A 21,304-nucleotide genomic window follows, 5' to 3' on the forward strand; every position below is an offset into this window, starting at 1 on the left:
TAAAAATGGTCCTGCAAATATAACTAAAGTTGCTTTGGGCACACACAACCCATGCATATGACATAAATGGACAGTGGGGAAAAAGTGAAGGATACTGGTCTATGTAGGTCCTTTTAAATCCCCATTGGAATTTCAGCGCTGGGGGAAAGTGGCACCTCGGCACCGTATACTCTGAAAAAACTGCACGCCATCGACTCGTGCTGTCAAGACTTGCCAAGTGAGTGTCTGAAAGTGTGAAGCTTGTTGAATTCCTGTCCATATTCATTGCTGTGGTGCCGGGAAATAGCTTGTGAATGACATAAATGAGACAGTTTGCCAGGAATGCATGTTAGTATTATTCACTCAGTGCCCTACAAGCCTATATATCTTTAACATAAACTGGATTTTGAAGAAGGGAATGGTAATAAGAGGGTGTGTGTGTGTGTGTGTGTGTGTGTGTGTGTGTGTGTGTGTGTGGTGTCTAGTGGAAGAAACGCGAGAGAAATGGGAGAAAGGGGACATACAGCACTTTTAATGAATTCTCCAGAGACAGGGGGGGCTGGTAAGGGTGGCAATCTGTCACTCATGGGTGTCAGCAGAGTTGGAAGAATAAAACAATAGCTGCACCAATACTACTGCATGCATTTACATAATCTTAAAATCATAAGTCCAGCATTTACAGAAACCAACCAATGCCTAATTAACTCATCACTTATTCATTAAATTGTATCGATTGTGTTGATGGTGGAATTTGACACGTATGAAAAAGCCGAAGTGCACTTCACAGCCTTTAAAACATTTATATTTTGTGTAGTGCTGTTTTTGTACACATACCCAGCACATGAGCACAGGTGATGAATTAGACAATCCCTAATATTTATTCAGTGTTCTCCCTGTGTCCTCGTGGGTTTCCTCCGGGTGCTCCGGTTTCCTCCCACAGTCCAAAAACACACGTTGGTAGGTGGATTGGAGACTCGAGAGTGTCCGTAGGTGTGAGTGTGTGTTGCCCTGTGAAGGACTGGTGCCCCCTCCAGGGTGAGTTCCCGCCTTGCGCCCAATGATTCCAGGTAGGCTCTGGACCCACCGTGACCCTGAACTGGAAAAGCACTTACAGATAATGAATGAATGAATGAATGAATAATATTTATTCACCAAACTGACTTCCTGATTCACAGCTCAAAATTATTCTCTTCACTCACAAAGGCCGTTATAAAAAGGGTGCCCTTTGTGCCCTTTCAGTCTCATGGACTTGCTTTACCATCAAACTCCATCTCGAACCCTTCACCCCTCTGCCAAACTCCTGTCCATACCTCTTCAGACTAAGCATTGGACCTGGGGTGACAGAGCCTTTTCCGTTGCTCCTCCCTCTCTTTGGAACTCTCTCCCCAGACACAATGGTCTGCCTGTATTTAAATAACATCTTAAATGTGACCTTTTCAGATCTGCTTGTAATGAATGAGTTAATATAGTTCTGCTGTTATTGTTACGTTAGTGTTGTTGTTGTTGTTGTATGTGTTTTTTTTTCTTTAAATGCATTGTACATGTTCATGTGTCCTTTTGTTACCTTTGAATGTTTTATGCATTATGCTAGTACAGACCACGCCCGTAGAGGCTGAAACGAGGAGGTGAACTCAGAAGTCTTTGGGGAGCAGTTCAGTGTGGCTTATGAATGCGTATGAAGCCGGACCCCCCCGTTGGATAAATGAATATGAGAAAAGGGTGGAGATGGGGTGGAGGTGGGAGCGAGTTTAAAACAGGAGGCTTGATTATTGTGAAAAATATGTCTATAAAATTAGAATGTGATTATTATTATTATTATTCATTCATTCATTCATTATCTGTAACCCTTATCCAGTTCAGGGTCGCGGTGGGTCCAGAGCCTACCTGGAATCATTGGGCGCAAGGCGGGAATACACCCTGGAGGGGGCGCCAGTCCTTCACAGGGCAACACAGACACACACATTCACTCACACACTCACACCTACGGACACTTTTGAGTCGCCAATCCACCTACCAACGTGTTTCCCAGAGGAAACCCACACAGACACAGGGAGAACACACCACACTCCTCACAGACAGTCACCCGGAGCGGGAATCGAACCCACAACCTCCAGGTCCCTGGAGCTGTGTGATTGTGACACTACCTGCTGCACCACCGCCCATTATTATTATTATTATTATTATTATTATTATTATGCTCTGAGCTGTATTTATCATAACCTGCAATATTAAATTATTTGTAACTTGAGGAGTATATAACTGGATGAGCTTGCATGATGTCATGTAAAGACCAATCAGAGCTAAAAACATTACCATTCATATACACATGCAGTTCTGTGACAGAACAAAAGTTTTATAACTGTATTTTTCTACCGTTTTCCTACACGCTTTAAACTTCTTTGTACACAGTACTACATGTAAACATACAAAGTACATGAGCAGGTGCCACAAAAAGTACGGGCTAGCTAAACAGCAGCAGCATGTGACTTTGTTGAAGAAATATTTCAGCATTATTTACATAGTGATGTTATTTACTTATAACCAATAAAAATCATTTACAGGACATGAGGAAATACATTCAACTTACAACTGAGTTCTGTTTTAGAGGTGTATCTGATATCCCCTTCACAGAACTGAGTTTCATTCGTAGCGTTACCTTTCCCACAAATCTCTCACTATACATTTGCATTAAGAAACATAATTGACTTTATTAAATCATGTTGATTTAATACATCTCCCACCACAGCTATGCAAATGAAAATTGCACAAAGCCTGATTTATGGTTATTCGTTGAGCTATATTAGATCTGATAAAGAAATGAGACAATAGCAGTTACAGTAGCTTTTAAATTAAATGCTCAATCTCACACCTCCTCTTGGTTACACCGCACTGAAACGACACCATCACAGATACCTACATTCTCCCGAAGCTTTGAGTCAAGGAAAGTCAATCAGCTGAAAACTGTTCTGTTTATGTCTTAATATTTAAAGATTAAAACATTTTTGTACAGAGAAAGACTCCACAGGCACACACTGATATTAATGTGTGTTGTATTCTGAGATACTGCAAACACAAGGGAGGGAATTTTCCAGGTGTTCTTGTTAAATGCCTGCTGATATATCATGTTTCTGCAGGGCTGGTTTATCATAAAATAACGATAATAAAAATAATCATAATAACATCCTCCCCTGCACTGACATATACAATGTGACACATCCCTGACGTATTTCTACCTCCTCATTCACAGCAAGTGCCAGATACTCACAAATCCTGACAACTGGGTAGAAATAATAATAATAAGACGAAGAAGAAGAAGAAGAAGAAGAAGAAAACAAGGCATAATTATATTATTAGGGTTTGTTGTTCTAAAAGAGGAAAACGAAATAATAAATATAACCCCGCCCAAAAAAAAAATAAAAAGTCACAGGGAAAGCTTCTTAAATACTTAGTGACGCAGATCACTGGAGAAGAATACAAATAATCCCACAGACAAACGCTTGCCGCTCTCCTTGGCGTGGGGCGCCTGGGCCACTTTGTTTACCGAACGTGAGATGAAACACTGATGTGCAAAAGCTGCAGCAGTCGCCAGTCGCATGGGGCCGCAACAGAATGATGGGATAATTTCTTATCTGGCCAGAGTACAGACACCTATGCAAACAAACAAACACTGCTGCACGCAGGAACGACGGTTAACGGCCCTCTGGTCCCTGTGTGGTCAGCTGGTGGAAACCTCCTGCCTAGTACGTCCAAAAATAACAAGATAAACCTGCAGAAACCTGAAAGATTCGCTCCACTGGCAGCAAGACATTGTATGCAGCTAATATGAAGTCATGCATTTGTGACCAACGGGGTAGAGTGGGGGCTGGATGCAGCTTAAGGTACAGAGCAGAGCAATAGGAGCATCTTGGAAAGCAAGATCCAAGACAGCAATGTCTGGGGCAGCAGATGTGATGCCAGTGCTACGCAAGGACAGCTGACACATGGGACTTAGAGGAAATAGTGGGCTTTAATCAATCACTCTTTGTCTGGCAACTTGGGAGAGAGGGGCAACAGAGCCAGCATCCAGACTGTTTAATTAGACAATCAACTGGACACAAGGCCTCGTTACCAATCTCCATTCGCTCTTCCCGTCTCTCTCCTCATGCCAGAGGGCACGAGAGCCCGGAATACACTCTGAGAAGAGGGCCATCGATAAAGAGGCAAGAATCAGGAGGAGAGTTTGTTTCATCGCTCGCTAGCGGTAACACACTCTTTAATTTGTTATCGACTCGTCTTTCCCCCTCAGAGCAAGCTGGAGACTTACTGTACTGGATGCTTTTGTTTCCAGAGACACTATGTGTCTGGGGCTGAAGGTGCGTTGATTGAAATCAGAGCGTGTTTTGCAGAAACAAGGGTTTCATGAAGTGCAGGCTAATGCTGACAGACAGATAGAGGAGCTATAAGGATCTTAATAGGAGAAAAACAAAAATCATACGTAAAATATATGATATACACTGACTGGTGCACAATGAAGGGTCCTCAGTTAAACCTCAGGATCCCTTTCTCCTGAAACAAAAGTTCTGAAATCCACAAATGATGTGTGTCTCTTTCAGTTTTGTTTTGTCAAAAAAGCCGCTGGTGGGCTTCAAAGCTGTCTCTGAGTCATCCAGAGAGTTGAAGAAAGCGGGCACAACTGAGATCATGGCTGGAAATTTCCACTCGACCCCATTTCTGTTATCATATGCTGGGGCCTCAGTGAGTGACACCTGTCACTCAACATGACTGGCGGCGCAGACACGTCCATAATGAGGCGATAGCTAGAGATGACAGAGAGAAAGAGAAAGCGAGCTTTTGCATCTCCATACACAGAGGGAAAAAAAGAAGCATAGAAGAGATGATGAGAGGGGGAGATAGAGCTTTTGGCATCTTTGAAAAAAAGAAAAAAAAAGGAAGAAGAAAAGGCAGATTCATCCACTTTCATTTCGAATATATTCCCTTTTCGCTTGTGAGAAAACATCCACTCAGAGTGTATTTGCACCCTCAGTAAGGTGGCTAATTTTAGACAATTAGAGTTGCTCTTGAACTAAATCACTAAAGGCTTCTCGTTGCTGTGCGCTGCATTGAAGACATGTGAGCGCATTTATAAACACAACACTACTGATACAATTCAGAGCTCATTATATAGCATAGCAGCTGAAATTATAGGCTTGTCCGGCACAGCCTTTCATCCTGTTGCATCATTTACTTTTGTTGAGTAGGTCCTTTCCACATCACATGCACAACACCACTTATAGAGCATGATGAGTGAGAACATTTTATGATAAAACTTTTAGTGAAAACATGTTCTCTACAGTGAGATCAGGCTCAGTGAATGTTGTTGTTTTTTTCGTTCCATTGCACAGCCCTCTTTTCCAAAACTGTGCGGGTTGTGTCCGGCGCATCCAATGTCCTTGCACTGTCCTGTCCCATAAAACGGAGAATAATGCTAACAGACCGTGGCTGGGAGATTAGCATGGCAATTAGCTGAGAAGCAATTATCAGCTGGCGAGATGAAAGCGACTTCTCTTCCAAGGTGTTTCTTTATGCGCTCAATAGCTGTTGAGGAGTTTGATAAATTGTCAGAGCGAGTTTGTCTGATGTTGGAGTTCACAGCTGACGGATCTGTTGCGGGACTGCTACAGTTGTGTGAGAACTCCGCTAATTAGGCGGGGTTTTTTGTCTTTTCATTAACCTCGTTTGACACCTCCCGCAAACCATGCAGGGGTTTATGATGGCATCGAATTAGCGAGGAAGCACAGAATTAGAGAACGCGCCACTGAAATTCTGCCAGGGAAAACACCAGTGGGGGGAACGGAGGCGGCAGCCACAGAACCCAACCAAACAGATGCGTAGTGTGGTAACGTTTTAGAAGAAAGAGCCTCAACATGTGCTACTTGATAAATGCTCCTTCTGTGAGGCAGCTTGACTCTTACTTGTTATACATTAAAATGTCACATGCTGTTTATCTGGCAGTGTCGCTACAGTCGGGCTCCAGGGTTTTTGGCATCCTTGGTATGTATGTATGTATGTAGATAGATAGATAGATAGATAGATAGATAGATAAATTAACTATATACCAGTACATTTAGCTCAGGAAAACAAAAAAAAGGTTCTTGTAAAAGGTTCTTTCACATAAATACACACTCATACAATGTATTATCACATTTGTTTTTTCATCTCCTGATCTCTCTCTCACACACACACTCCTTCACTCATCCCTACCTGATTCGTCGTCAGATTTGTTCTCATTCTCAGAGTCGGTGAGGGTCAGTGCTGAGTTCTCACGGCTGGACAGGCCAGAGCTGCGGCGAGATTTGATGTCCCGGGTGCTCCACAGCTGCATGGCTCTTTCTGGAGAGATGGGGCCTTCGGGGTCTGAGTCTGCATCAGAACTGGCATTCAGAGTGTAGCCGTGTAGTAACCCCAGTTCTGGGCAGTAGGCGTTCTGATGGGGGGCTGGCTCACAGATCCCCAGCTCGGCCAGAGTGAAGTTTCCTAAGGACCACAGGAAGAGACAGATCAGACTCGCCTGATTAATTATTCACTCCACTGGCGAGTGGTTTTCCTCACAACACATGGGCCAAGTGGAAGGGGTTCACTACCTGTCAGATGTCTTGTGTTGGGGACCATGTGATCAATGATCTGTCTGCAATGTCTGATAACACCCGGCCATTTAGTAACACTCTGGGCATAATTTGCAGCACTGAAATTCATGTTTATTGGAGTGTGTACCCTTTAATCTTTACACTGTTTTAAAAAAATGATAGATGGACCAATCAAAATGGTCCAAAATGGCCTGGATATAAATAAGAAAAATATCTGCTCTATCTAGAGATATAGGGGGGTTATATAAATATATATATATAAGCACATATTCAAGATTTCCACTTGAAAAATCAACAGGCACTATCATCAAAAGCTTGCTTTTTCTGAGTTCCAGGAGTGGCCTTGCTCTCTCTGAGTGAGCAGGATGGCCCTCCGTCTTCCTCATCACACAGTATGCTTTGACATGGCGCTCTGTTACCTGATATAACAGAGCTGGCAGCTTACAATGCCAATGTCATAGAGGGAGACCTGGCCATAATCAAAGTAGGCAGATATATTAGAGGGAAAAAAACTAACAAAAAAACATGCTTTAAACATAAAATAAGTCTAAGTACAGATGTGTGTTAAATGTAATATTCACAAAGTCAATTGCTGCAACTGTTTTGCATAAAAAAGGCAAGATACAACTAGCTTTCTATATAATAGGTTAATATATTATAATCTAAGAGAGATAACAAGCTCATTAATGAAAAACATCTTGAGAATCTAGGTGTCCCTAAACCATGCCTCCAGGCATTCATTCATTCATTAATTATCTGTAACCCTTATCAGTTCAGGGTTGTGGTGGGTCCAGAGCCTACCTGGAATCATTGGGCGCAAGGCAGGAATACAACCTGGAGGGGGCGCCAGTCCTTCACAGGGCAAAACAGACAATCCACCTACCAACGTGTGTTTTGGGACTGTGGGAGGAAACCGGAGCACCCGGAGGAAACCCACGCAGACACAGGGAGAACACACCAACTCCTCACAGACAGTCACCTGGAGCGGGAATCGAACCCACAACCTCCAGGTTTCTGGAGCTGTGTGACTGCGACACTACCTGCTGCACCACCGTGCCGCCCTGCCTCCAGGCAATAAAAATCAAATAAATGAAATGACGTGGTCAAAGTTAAACAAACTACAGCCAGACACACAGACTCATCTACCAATAGATTTCCCACAGTAAACTTCAGGTTTACCACAGTTTTATCATGATAATTATATGCAAATAACAAACATTCAACCCCAGCCCTCTTGATAAACACTTCGTCTCTAATCTGGCTCAACAAAGAGCAGCAATCCAACTGCTTCTCTAAATAGTAGTAAAATGCCACTTAAAATTCTGACTCTTGTTTAAATCTGTTGTCTAAATCTAGTTCTGCTCAGCTCCAATAACAACAGCTTCTCTTTTCATTTGATACAGTAGGTTATCTGTGAACACATAATCCATTCTCAGCCACATAAACAGACAGCTCCATTCCGACCCTAAGGCAAGGAATTCAACAAAGCTTGACAATGTCTAGTGAAACAATATTCTTGACAATGTTCTAGACTGCGGTGGAAAACTGATTTTGACAGCGTCTGCTATATTCTCGCTCCTCCGTGTGCAGTGTATATCCATTGTCACTAAACTCCCTTTCCCTCTGACAAATAGGCAGGATGTCGTTTGGCCTATAGAAGAGAAATGAGAAGAGACAAAAGGCCAGCTTCACATATGTTAAGAGACACAAAATATTTCTTGATGCACACATTTCAAATCAGTGTTCAGTTTATTGACGTTGAAACTAATTGCAAACTGGAGATAGACAGTTTAACACTTGTGCAATGCTATAAAATTTTAGATGAATTTAGATTAAACAAGCGTGGCATGTAAAAGTGTGTATTCTTATTAATTCTAACTATTATCAGTACTGACAGTAAGTAGAAAGAATTTATTTTGGGAGTTCTTAATGACAGACATTTTTTTCTTCTTCTGATATTTTCTTTAAGCTAGAAACCCAGGTTCATTCATTCATTCATTATCTGTAACCCTTATCCAATTCAGGGTCGCGGTGGGTCCAGAGCCTACCTGGAATCATTGGGCGCAAGGCGGGAATACACCCTGGAGGGGGCGCCAGTCCTTCACAGGGCAACACAGACACACACACACTCACACCTATGGACACTTTTGAGTCGCCAATCCACCTACCAATGTGTGTTTTTTTGGACTGTGGGAGGAAACCGGAGCACCCGGAGGAAACCCACACAGACACAGGGAGAACACACCAACTCCTCACAGACAGTCACCCGGAGGAAACCCACACAGACACAGGGAGAACACACCAACTCCTCACAGACAGTCACCCGGAGGAAACCCACACAGACACAGGGAGAACACACCAGACTCCTCACAGACAGTCACCCGGAGGAAACCCACACAGACACAGGGAGAACACACCAACTCCTCACAGACAGTCACCCGTAGCAGGAATAGAACCCACAACCTCCAGGTCCCTGGAGCTGTGTGACTGCGACACTACCTGCTGCGCCACCCTTGGAACCCAGGTTTTTATATATATATATTATTTTCCTACATTTCTATCTGAAATCTGCCATATTGGATCAAGGGCAAGTTTTAGGACAATGGGAAATTAGTCATGTAGCATATCAAAGAAATAAAATAGGTGGCATGTGACTTTTGACTCACACTGTATACAGCCTTTACTAAAATGCCCTTGAAAAAAAAGTATAATTAAAAACAATAGGTATAATAACATTTTACATCCTTCTTCCCATCTTCCTATAAATATCCATCTTCACCTTCTGCTGTTAGTGGAAACGTCTAAGGTCTGTTCACCTGGTGGGTACCAGGTTTCTAGCTTAAAGCAAATATCAGAAGAAAAAAAAATGCCTGTCATTAGGAATTCCCAAAACACATTCTTTCTTATCAAATCTATATTCTACATATTATTCATTCTATAGAAATTCAATGTAAAGAAATGGAAATACATAGGAATTACTAGCTGAAGTCTGAGACTTACCCTAGAAGACAGTAACTTAAGCCTAAAACCTGGCACAATAGGGTTAGCACATCTGGGCCAGAGTGCTGAATGAACACACAGGCTCAGGGCTATAGACACAAAGCCAGGAGGTGGAGTTGGGTCTAAGGGCTTAAGCTTGTGGATCTGAGTTCAGACACTGGGCTGTGTACAGAGAGGGGCTACCTGTGGCTCAGCTTAACAGACCTATTGTACCCTGCAGTGTACACCTGCAGCGCTCCTCTCATCCATCCTGTGCGCGCACACACACGGGCACACACAACGCCTTGCCAGCATTTCCCAACGGTTGCTCTCCACCCAGCACCCATCCCCTGATAAATATACAGTATAACATCATCCAGATTAAAGCACATCAAACTAAATCAATAAACACAATGGAGGCCCAATTACAGCTAAGCCGAGGGAAAAGCAATTAAGGGAAAAAGGCATGCACAGCCACTTTCTTCTCTATAGTAATTAAAAGAGCATTGTCAATGCAATCCCTCACAATCAGCTAGGAACGAAGGTGCAATTTCAATCATTAACAGCCTCTGCTGGTAAGTGTACACCAGCAAGCATTAGTTTGTTCAAGATCATGCACTTGTTTGGGGGGCATCAACATGCTTTATGCAGATGATGTGTAAATTATGTAAATGAAAACTTTTGAGAGAAAAAGAAAACATTGCTGAAAGAAGTGTAAGCCCTTGAATAACACATGCTGCTTAAATTTCACTGAAAAATAATCGAACTGTAGTGATTTTTAAAGATTCCAACGAATGAAAAGGTTAACACGTAAACAGTCATTTAAAGTGGTCGGACACACACAATTTTAAAGATACGCAAAATGAGCTGGGGCCCATTGTCTGAAGTTTTTAATGCCTTGAAAAACGCTGTCACATTAAACTCTTGGTCGTGCTGTTCCCTATTCCTGTCTCTACATTCAACAATGCCCTGATTGGTGTGGTTGCTGTCAATCAATTCTTTGAGACAACCAGTCACACAGTGCATTATATATAAAACTATCCACACTGAACCATGGCTAATTGACCTCTTACATGTTTATAACTTTGCAAATGAGAAAAATCAGTACTAATACACTATTTTTTGGGTTTGGTATCAGTGTACACTCATGACGTAAAGTAAATACTGGTGTAAAACAAGAGCTGAAAGTTATTTACTGGTGAAATGTAATAAGGACACTTGAAGCGTAAAGAGAGTTGCAACATCTCAGCAAAATGATATATGTGCTGTTATTGCGAAATAGCAGCACGGTTAGAACGCCTTTCAACCAATCAGTGTGTGTGACCGGAATTAACTGTTGTATGATATTACATAAGCTGATGATGAATATGCCGTCATACACCTGAGACATCTATTAACTTAAGTTACCTACAGACGAATTAAGCTGAAATATAGTCATATACACGTAGCATTTAAGGAAATAACGTTTAAAGCTAATAGAACAGAGAAGCTACGTTTAGACACGCTGTACAGTTATAAACTACAGTTAGTACATTACAGGGCTAAAGGTAGTAGAGAACTTACCCATCCATGCTGAGCCCACTAATGTAACCTTTGTAGTCACCTTGTTGTGTTTTCAAGAATGATATCAACAATTCCATTTAACTTTATGAATATATTTTAGCCATTTTGATTTACTAATGTTGATTTTCCATATGAAGATAAATAAATAACTAAATTGAGCTCAGTTATGTGACAATTCAGTCATTCATAACCGGGCGATTCATTACAATTTTGAAACATATACTTGACATATGCTTATAAATGAAATGTCCTAAAATGGATGCCGTTTTGGACAGAGCATGGAAAGGTCTATTACAGTACACAGCCTAGACTACAACACTACTCACAATGCTATACTACCCATACCTGACAAGAAGTACTGCAGGAACACAGGAGAGAGCTTCACATAGGCTGAGAGAGCAAGAAAACACGTTTAGAATGCTTTATATTCGGATTTAAAAGGCTTATCTTGACATTTAACTTCACTGTACCCATGTGTTCTGTCACGTCTACACAAACAATGAATTTATTCTTGTACAAATAAAAAAAAGCATGAAACTATGTGATAATTTATGTATGTCTGTGTGCATATGTGTGAGTGTGTGTCAGCATGAGCATGTGTGAAAGTGAGCAGGTGTGCCCTCTAACCACCATCCGTTGCTTGTTTGTACTGTGTGAAACGCATTCTGCTTGCCTCCTAAAAATTAAGTGTGATATTTTATGAAAGACATGTGCCAAGATATTGGCCTTCATCTAAACAAGGTTTAAAAGGCATCTGCTCTTATATGTTAAACAAGGCTGTCCCTTGGTTTTATGTTAATGCACAAACCCAGACTTTGTAGTTGGCCTTGATATAAAAACACTCACTTCCTGGTGATAGATCAGTGAATCAAAAACAAGGCAGAGTTGAATCGCTATACAATCAGTAATGAACCTGATGTGAAAGCATTTCGCATCTCCACAAAATAAACGGTGTTCTCTGTGAATACCTTAAAAAGAACAGAGCCTTCCAGATAGAAGGAACGCAACGGCGCACACAGAGCTAGTCTCAGAAGCAAAACATTCCTGCCCAAAAAATAAGGAACAAAAAAAGCCAGGAGCAAAAGGAGTGAAGATGATTTTCTCTCTCTTTCTCACAATGCAATCTTCTTTTCAAGAAAAGAAAAGCATGAGAATACTTTACAGACGAAAGTAGCCTTATCTGACAAAGTGCAGTGGAAAAAAAAAAAGCGAGTCCCGCTGTGTTTTTAGTCGCTACACTTCAAGATGTCTGCTGGGGGAGAGAAGGTCAGAACAGAGCAGTCTCTCCTCAGACCTTCTAAAAGTAGCCTTGAGACGCCACATTAAAATAATCATTACAGCACTCTGACATAGGGTTTTACTTCAGACACAGCTTCGTAACAGACAATCTCTCTGTAAACGTCCGTAGAGAATGATTTCATAAAATATGAATGAATTAAAGCCTTGTCTTCCTTTTAAAAGGAAGATATCCCTAGTATCCCCTTGAATGCAACAATTTAAAATCAATCTTCTTCCATTTCCTTATAAAAATAAAAAAAAGCCACATACACTGGTGTACCCAGGAGCAGCATCAAGTGTTCTTCAAATCACAAAGTAATGAAATCACCTTGGTTCCCTTCTCATGTTTATAAATTCAAGGTAAAATCAGAGAGGAGTGCACCGAGTAAAAGTGAAGAACAGGCATAAATAGAGCAATACTACCAGACATGAGGAGATCTGTCTCAAAAACACACACATATATCGCAAACAAACAAACACACACCTTCAAAGCATGGAAAACACGTAAAGCAAGAATTCCCAAATGTATCCCAGCTTCTCCACAGTAAGACACTAAAGAAACACACTGGTGAATCCTATTGGAAAAAAGAGCCCAGCTTCCAAAAAGGTTTCATTACACTGAAGTTACAAGCACTGTGCGAACTCCCACAGCCTGGCCCTTCATGTACTCTCACATTTCCTGGGACAGCTTCTGTTTGAGTTCTCTTTTAGAATCGGAGCTTTGATGCTACAGCACTCTCCTGACTGGGAGTCTTCTGAATGTAGAGTCAAAAGGACGCTGCTCTCTTTCTCAAATGCTTCCCCATAAAGTTGAATGGTCCCAAATGGCACACTAAGCCCTGCAGTCCTGCTCAAAGCCACTGCTTTGCTGACATCAGTAACAATGACGATCTATAGGACAAGTGTCCTCAAGTTAAAAGTGTGCACTTGGGATGGACTCTGTTGCTGTATATGCTGTGTGCCGTACGGGTAGTGCTCTTATTTTTATGTAATATTTCACTTACTGATTCCTTTTCTATGGCAAACACAATTAACATACTGAAATGGTAAATGAATTAAGAAATACACTAATACTGTAATCTCAAACACGTCCACCTTGAACCATTAGAAGTAGAGGTGGGCGATACCGGGAATTTCGGTATTGATCCGATACCAAGTAAATGCAGGGTCAGTATCGCCGATATCGATACCGGTACCGATACCGCTAGCAAAGAGGGGGCATGCTACTCTTCTTGCAACGTGATGGAGCAATAACAATAGCAATAGCGGGAGAGCAGTTTCGATCTTTTTACACGAATATTGATCAATACCAATACCAGCGTTGGTATCGATATTATCGATATTTCGATTGATCCGCCCACCGCTAATCAGAACAGCTCTGACCCCTCAGGGCATGGACTCTATTCAGTGGTTACAGGCACGGGTCCGACAGCAGCAGAACTTTCAAAACCTGTAATCTGCAATCTGAAACCTCCTTGGATCTGCGGAATTTGGAGGACAAGTAAACACTCTTTGTCATGTTCCTCAAACCAGGAGGAATTTTTTTTTTCTTGCACTGAGGCAGGGTGCATTTTCTGCTGAAAGCAGCCACTGTCATTAGAGAATACCGTTACCACAATGTTTAGGCTGCTGTTTCATATCAAAGTAACATTCACTTGAATGCCAGGATCCAAGGCTTCCCAGCAGAGCATTTCTAAGAGCATCACACAGCCTCTGTTGGCTTGTCTACCTCCCAAAGTGGATTCATGTCATGGTTCCATGTCTTCTTCAGGTTAGTGACTCATGAGCATCCTGCTATCTGCAAAATGTTTAAAGAAAACATGATTCATCAGACTTGGACACCTTTCTCCATGCTCCAGATCTGATGGTGGAGGTCCATAGTATGTCCTTTCAGCAGTGGACAGAAGCCCACTGACACCTTTGGTCAGTATTATATAAATATATATATTTTTTATCATTTGTGCTACAGTAGCCCTTCTGTGGGCTAAGACCAGGAATGCAAGCCTCCATTCCAAACACACCTAGATCATCCAGGATAATGCTGCCAGGTCCACCCTTGGACCACTTTTGGTAGGTAGTATCCATTGCACACCTGGAACACTGTGCAAGATTTGCTGTTTAGTGGGTCCTCCTTCCAAAACAACATGACCAATTTAATCCACGTCAATGCCACTCAGGTCCTTACACTCTACCCCACCCATTGATAGATGCCACTGTAATTAAACAATTAAGGTTATTTATTTCACTCATCAGTGGCTGTAATATTTTGGCAAGGATGTGCATATGTTAATGTCTCAATAACAGTTTTACAGTTTGCTGCTGGTCAATTTAGGGGTTACAGCTTTAAAAAAAAAGTATTTGAGTAAAGTAAGCTGCTCTTAGCAGATGCAAAATCCTCTCCGGCAATAACCAGAAGGCTGGCTTTATGAGACTAACAGGTTGAGGCTGAGAACTCCCCTCCTGTGCACAAAGGTGAGGCTCTATGCAATGCACCTAGTGCCTGAGGACCTGTAGAAGGTGGAGGCAGCTCAACAAAAGGTGTCCTCAGAGCTCTGGGGAGCCTGTTAGAGCTATAAAGACAAGTGCTAGGAGTGGCTGACGATGGCAAATGAAAAGAGTGAAGCTGAACCCTTGCTATAATTGAGTAAACAGCAATAAGGACCCACAGGAGAGCATGGGGTGGGGGGAAGCCTCCTTCTGCTGGAGGCTTGTCACTGCATTTATGAGTGGAGAAGACAAGTTGAAGTGATGCAAGAGATGGGAGGGAGGAGTGTGAGTGTGTGAGAGAGTGACAGAGAGAGAGAGAGAGAGAGAGAGAGAGAGAGAGAGAAAAGAAATAAAGCATCTCATTTCTTGCTAAATCTGTACTTTAGCTGTAAACTGGATTTAAACAAAACATTTTTAATATTTTAAAATAATTATGTATAATCTTTTTTTTTGTGTTGATGACTCAAATTCATAACCTATTTTTATTATTGTTGTCATCTGCCACATACTGGCTAATGCATAACCTTTTATGAACATTTTAATCCAGCACAGACTAGTACCATTGTCTGCCTTTAACCTTCTCTTATAATAGCTCACAGAAAGAACTGCATAAACGACTCGTGAACTGGAAAACAAAATTTAATTGACTTGAAAAATGAAAACAGTCAAGAATGGGCAACAGAAATTGTTTTATTTCTTCTCTTGTTGTAACACACTTGCCCCTTCACTTTCTGAAAGTTTTATTTGTTTCTATTTTAAAAACTTCTTGTTCTGTCTCTTGGAGAAATAAGGGTTAGCTGAGAACCTTTACAATCTTTACTTATAAAAAGGCCTTGTAAGAGGAACTGGATTAGTAATATCTGACTTTAATGACCTAACAGCATGGGTACAAATAAATAACCCTTTTAGCCTTAATTTGACTCATGCTTACCCAGGCTCAGCAGAGCTGTGCTTTAGCCGTGCTTGCCTGCATTAGTTTCTTTCTCTGGAGCTGGAGCTCACACTGAGGTAATATGCCAGCCCTGCTCAGCCCTGAAGCCTGTGTAAAGCCCATTGTAGGCCCCAGGGGTGGAAATTGCCTGCCGGTCATTATGCTTCGTCAGGCTCATAAAAGAGCCGTTTAAGTTTGGAGAGGCTGTGAGAGGTGGACTGATTGGCCATTTGGGTGGCGCAAAATGGCCTCCGCTCCAGCAGGGGGAGGAGCTGACTTCTAATCGGAGATCAGCACAACTCTCAAACTCTCTGTAACCCCTGCAGCCTTACTGCGGATAATGCCTGAAAATGTCCATATGCCATGCTTCTTACACGTAGCTAAAACACGTACACTATCTGACCCCATGGGAGCTGGCACATTGGACTTGTCACAGGAGTTACACTGTGGAAACACCTCATTAGAAACATTCCACTTGCAAATTGGAACATTTTCTTCCTGAATAAAGTTTTATGAATATGAGGTTCACTATAAAACGAATGAGTATAAAAAGCCTAAATCAAATTGCACAAAATACAGTAAGAATATCTGCATATTATGAAATGTAGGAGAGGAAATATGTCACTGGTTCCATAATACAGTATTCCTAATGTAACTTCACTAAAGATTTTGATCAAATACCCATAGAAACACACATATGTATATAGCAGGTAGTGTCGCAGTCACACAGCTCCAGGGACCTGGAGGTTGTGGGTTCAATTCCCGCTCCGGGTGACTGTCTGTGGTGTGTCCTCCCTGTGTCTGCGTGGGTTTCCTCCGGGTGACTGTCTGTGAGGAGTGTGGTGTGTTCTCTCTGTGTCCGCGTGGGTTTCCTCTGGGTGACTGTCTGTGAGGAGTGTGGTGTGTTCTCCCTGTGTCCGCGTGGGTTTCCTCTGGGTACTCTGGTTTCCTCCCACGGTCCAAAAACACACGCTGGTAGGTGGATTGGCGACTCAAAAATTGTCCGTAGGTGTGAGTGTGTGTGTTGCCCTGTGAAGGACTGGCCCACCCTCCAAGGTGTATTCCTGCCTTGCGCCCAATGATTCCAGGTAGGCTCTGAAACATGAACCCTCTGAACCCTCGGTAACCCTGAATTGGATAAGCGGATACAGATAATGGATGGATGGATACATAACAATGGAAATATTGGTTCATGTACTTGCTGCAAGCTATAGTATGTAATAGTTACCAGTGATGTCCGGATCCTCGTCTTTTAATATTGAGTATCTGCCGATAACGAGTCACATTTTCCTAGATAGTACTGTTAATACTCAAAGTACATTATAATTATTATAATCAGCCCAGTGTATCTGCTTGACACTGAATATCATGCATTAAGAAAAAAATTGCCTGCATCCAAGGTGCTGCTTATATTTTACATAACAAAGTCTTATATAAACTTCAGCTTTATTGTCATCACAGATGTGTTGAGGGAGAAATTAAATGAGAAGTATGTCCGCTAAGGTGTCCAACAGAGTTAGATCACAACAACATTTACAAAACAGGAGGAGGAGGAAGCGTGAGATTGCCGCCTAAATAATGCTGTGATCAGACCCGATAACAATTTTTGAGATTGGATCGGGACATCCCCAATAGTTACAGTTAAATAATAAATACATTTTAAGAGGCTAAAGACAACACTGAATAATAATTTCTCTGACAGACAAAAATCAAGGCGAAATTGTGCTCATTTTAAAAATATCATGCAGACCACAAGCCCAAGGCATAGCGGTAGTGTAATGTCTTGTAAGTCACAGATTATCTATATGTCTACCCATACCCACATAAGCATAGGAAGGTGTTCAAAACATTCATGGACTGGGAGGCAAAAACACTTTACCAGACACAGGAATAAAGACAACATGGGTAAACAGAAGAGGAACATGAATGATTCAACACATCTTCTATGGGACATGCGCCTGTGATGGGTTTAAAGGAAAACAGAGAGAATCCATGAGGGAGAGATGATTCAGAAAAATAGTGCAGTTCAGTCCCAGCCCAGGAGTTAATACAGAGGAAGTGGTGGAGGAGATTAAACCCTTAGACATGCTCTTAGACCACATCCTCTGCAGCGCAACCCCCGATAAACACGTCAAAGCAACAGGTTCATAAATAGGAAATGAAAGGCGCAGGAGAGGCTCGGAGATTGCTATCGCTTTGTTCCTGGGAGGAGTTGACATTCTCCATCATGGGAACAGCTGAAAAGGGAAGGGCTGGACGCTGCTGTTAAGAGAGCCTTTTCTCTCCTTCGAGGGGTGCCGGTGAGGATCTAACACCCACCCGTGGGAGGCTCCGTGGTGCTTACAAAGCCTTGATCAGAGGCGCTCTATTGCCGCCTCTGCTATCACACCATCCTTTTCTCAGCTTATCAGTCTGCTTCCTCCCTGCTGCCCTCACTATCTGCCTCTGTGCTCCAAAGGCACTTCTAATGGCAAGAATCGAACTCTGGTACTCAAAGTAGGAATTAATTGGAGATTAATATGCTTCCCAGTTTGCTTTATGGCTTATCATGGAAGGGCTGGAGGTCAGAGACGTATACAGATGACAGCAGCAGCAGCTGCCTCTTCAGTCAATGCTAAGAGTGACTGATTGACTTCAGTTAGAGAGCAGCAGAGCAGGGACGGTGGAAGTCACTAATGAATGAACGTGATGCATGTGGAGCCCAGGGTATTTAACAATGCCTAACTTTGATGAACATGCAAGTGGAGAGGCTAGGCACAATTTCCAGGTACAACGCGTCTCATTCTACCAAGCACACGTTCCCATTTAGGGTTAAGTGCCTAACATGTCCAAAGTCCGCTTCAAAATGAAACTGAAATTGAAATTGAAAAAAGTTCCATGAGATGGCAAATGGAGTATTGAAATTGAATGGAAAAAATAGGGACCAGACTAGTGCAAAAACTAAGGGCTGGAGGATGAGATCTAGGTACAAGGAAGAGAAAAAAAATAAGTCCAAAAAGTTGGGAACAAGACGAGAGAGGAATGAAGAGGAAGGACACGAATCAAGGTCAGCTCGCAGAGTTTCTCGCCATGGTGTGATGCTGTGAAGGGGATTGTGGGATTGTGGTTCCATTAATGAAATTACACAGCTGGTCCCATGTCTCTTTGGATCCCTGCAAAGGTCTGATCCCTCCCCTAGAGCCATGGCTCAAGCAGCTATTACACACAGGCACAGACACATACAGTATGCCCACATACACACACACACAACAGGAACCATGTCAGACTTTCATCCAAAGAAGTTTACTGAATTGTGCTCTCCGGGCAACTCATTAATGCAAAGATCTGCAATTAGATTGCGACAGGGACTCCAGTTGGGTTCTTCATCACCTGCCTCTGACAGCTGCGGTGGCATTTGATGGAGACGCACACTCTCTGATCCACTCTCAGTGACAGGTGTACGGGATTTGACTGAGCACTGATGTTTATGAGATATTAACGCGTGGCCTGCACAGTCTGGGATGAATCTGATAATGGCTCAATATGTGAACATCTCATCGACCATATTGCATGAATCAGAGGTTTCTTCCTCTCGGTGTGACATCGGCTCCTGCGCCGGGACATGTCGGGGCTGTGGGTGGTGTGTTGTCACTGGTGGACTCAGGAGGGCAGGGTGTTAATTGTGAGGGCTAACACTCCAGGGTGGGTGTCCAGCCAGCTTTCACACAACACTGCAGTCCCAAGACACATGGCACATCATTAGGGCCCCCATTAGAGCTGGGGCGTAGAGTTAAGAGCACGTCTAGAACAGGGGCCTGTCACTGTCAAATGCACCGGCCCAGATGAGCCACCTGCACTACACGGCTACTCAACACCTTTTAATTGGGCCTCCAAAATAGATCTGACCCCACAGGGAACCTTGTCACCTCTCAAATACCACCTGACATCAAGTGATATTTACATACATATCACACCTGCCGGACAGAGCCGTAACGCAGGGCTAAAGAGTAAGAGAGTAAGACAGATAGGAATGATCACAAGCCAAATTGTGAGTTAAATTGCTGGCAATGAGGAGGAATGTTTATTTTTGTTACTGACTGTTTGTGATCAGAATGTTTGAAACCTGTTAGATGCAGACAGCTTGGTAGTTGGCAAGGTGGCTGTAGCGTCTGAGGCGTTAGTTGCTTTAAAAAAGCTACAACGTGGCAAAGTGGCTTGTGAAGAGAACCTGAAAAGCTAAAAAAGAGTTGTTTAATCTGCTGTACACCAAGTATAACCGTTAAACAACATGCACAGTTTAATAAATGTGATCCAGTAGAAAAAAAGTATACACTGGAGGAATACTGGATTAGGAACACCTACATTGCATCTGCACTCATTGTCAATTGGATCAGCTCATCAGCTTTATCAGGTGTGATTTTGGGTGGTGGATCATTAGTGGTGGTGTGTTAGTGTGTGTTGTGCTGGTACGAGTGGATGAGACACAGCAGTAATGCTGGAGTTTTTAAAGCTCTCACTGTCACTGCAAGAAAACATTCCACCAGTCAGAACTATCCAGCCGTCCGGCGTCCACTGATGAAGGACTAGAGGAACACAAGCTGTCCAGCAACAGATGAGTTACTCTCCCTGACTTTACATCTACAAGTTGGCCAAGCGAGGTATGTGTGTCTAACAGAGTGGACAGTGAGTGGACACACTGTTTTTAAACTCCAGCAGCATTACTGTGTCTGATCCACTCAAACCAGCGCAACGCACACTAACACACCATCGCTCAAAATAGTCAAGACCACCATGGGATCACCATAGAGCAGGGTGAGACTGGGTTAAGCAAGCATGCAGAGAAAATGGTGGACTACAGTCGGTAACTGTAGAACTACAAAGCGCTCCTGTGTGGTCAGTGGAGCTAATAAAATGGAGTCTAAATATAAAGTAGGTGTTACTCCAGTGATCGTTAAGGGTAAACCCATCCACAGTTATGAGGGATTTCAAAAATACAAATGGCCTGTATCTTCTTCCAACCTCCAACCAACTGTGTGCATGGCTCCAGAGTCGGACGGCCACCATTTTAGGAGACAGACTGGATTTGACAAAGTATTAAATACCCTGCACTCAGCAGACCCTTATAGTAAATGAGCCCAAGGGCAAGTTCCTTCAAACAGGCCTGCTCTCGCTGCCACTCACCCTCACTGCCCTGTAACAAATGGTTTTACTCAAACTAATCTTCTCCACTGGAGATGAAAACAACTCTGGGACGTATGGAGAAGGCCATCTGTAATTAGACAGAGTTTAGCACAAATAGTGTCAGCTAAGGTGACGTAACTGTCCGAACTTCGCATTTAATCAGCATGTCAGGATTGCTGGTAAAGACCAGCTGACCTCTTAGTGGTCATCCAGCCTTAGACAACCCACTGTTGGCTCATCCGCTTATAAACCGGACCTCCATTGATACACTAAGCCATGCACTTAGCAGCCTTAGCTCCCCATT

At 42.6% G+C, this 21,304-nt stretch overlaps 1 protein-coding gene across 4 annotated transcripts in view; it reads right to left on the reverse strand.

The window, feature by feature from the left end:
* LOC136673177 (teneurin-2) overlaps window positions 1-21,304 on the reverse strand; it is a 186,044-nt gene that overhangs the window by 85,416 nt on the left and 79,324 nt on the right. For all 4 annotated transcript variants that reach the window (XM_066648501.1, XM_066648499.1, XM_066648500.1 and 1 more), the window contains exon 3: window positions 6,220-6,492. In XM_066648501.1, the coding sequence (XP_066504598.1) occupies window positions 6,220-6,492 (273 nt within the window). The remainder of the gene's footprint in view (window positions 1-6,219; window positions 6,493-21,304) is intronic.

The sequence above is a fragment of the Hoplias malabaricus genome, chromosome 17, assembly GCF_029633855.1.
Source record: "Hoplias malabaricus isolate fHopMal1 chromosome 17, fHopMal1.hap1, whole genome shotgun sequence".
Lineage (NCBI taxonomy): Eukaryota > Metazoa > Chordata > Actinopteri > Characiformes > Erythrinidae > Hoplias > Hoplias malabaricus.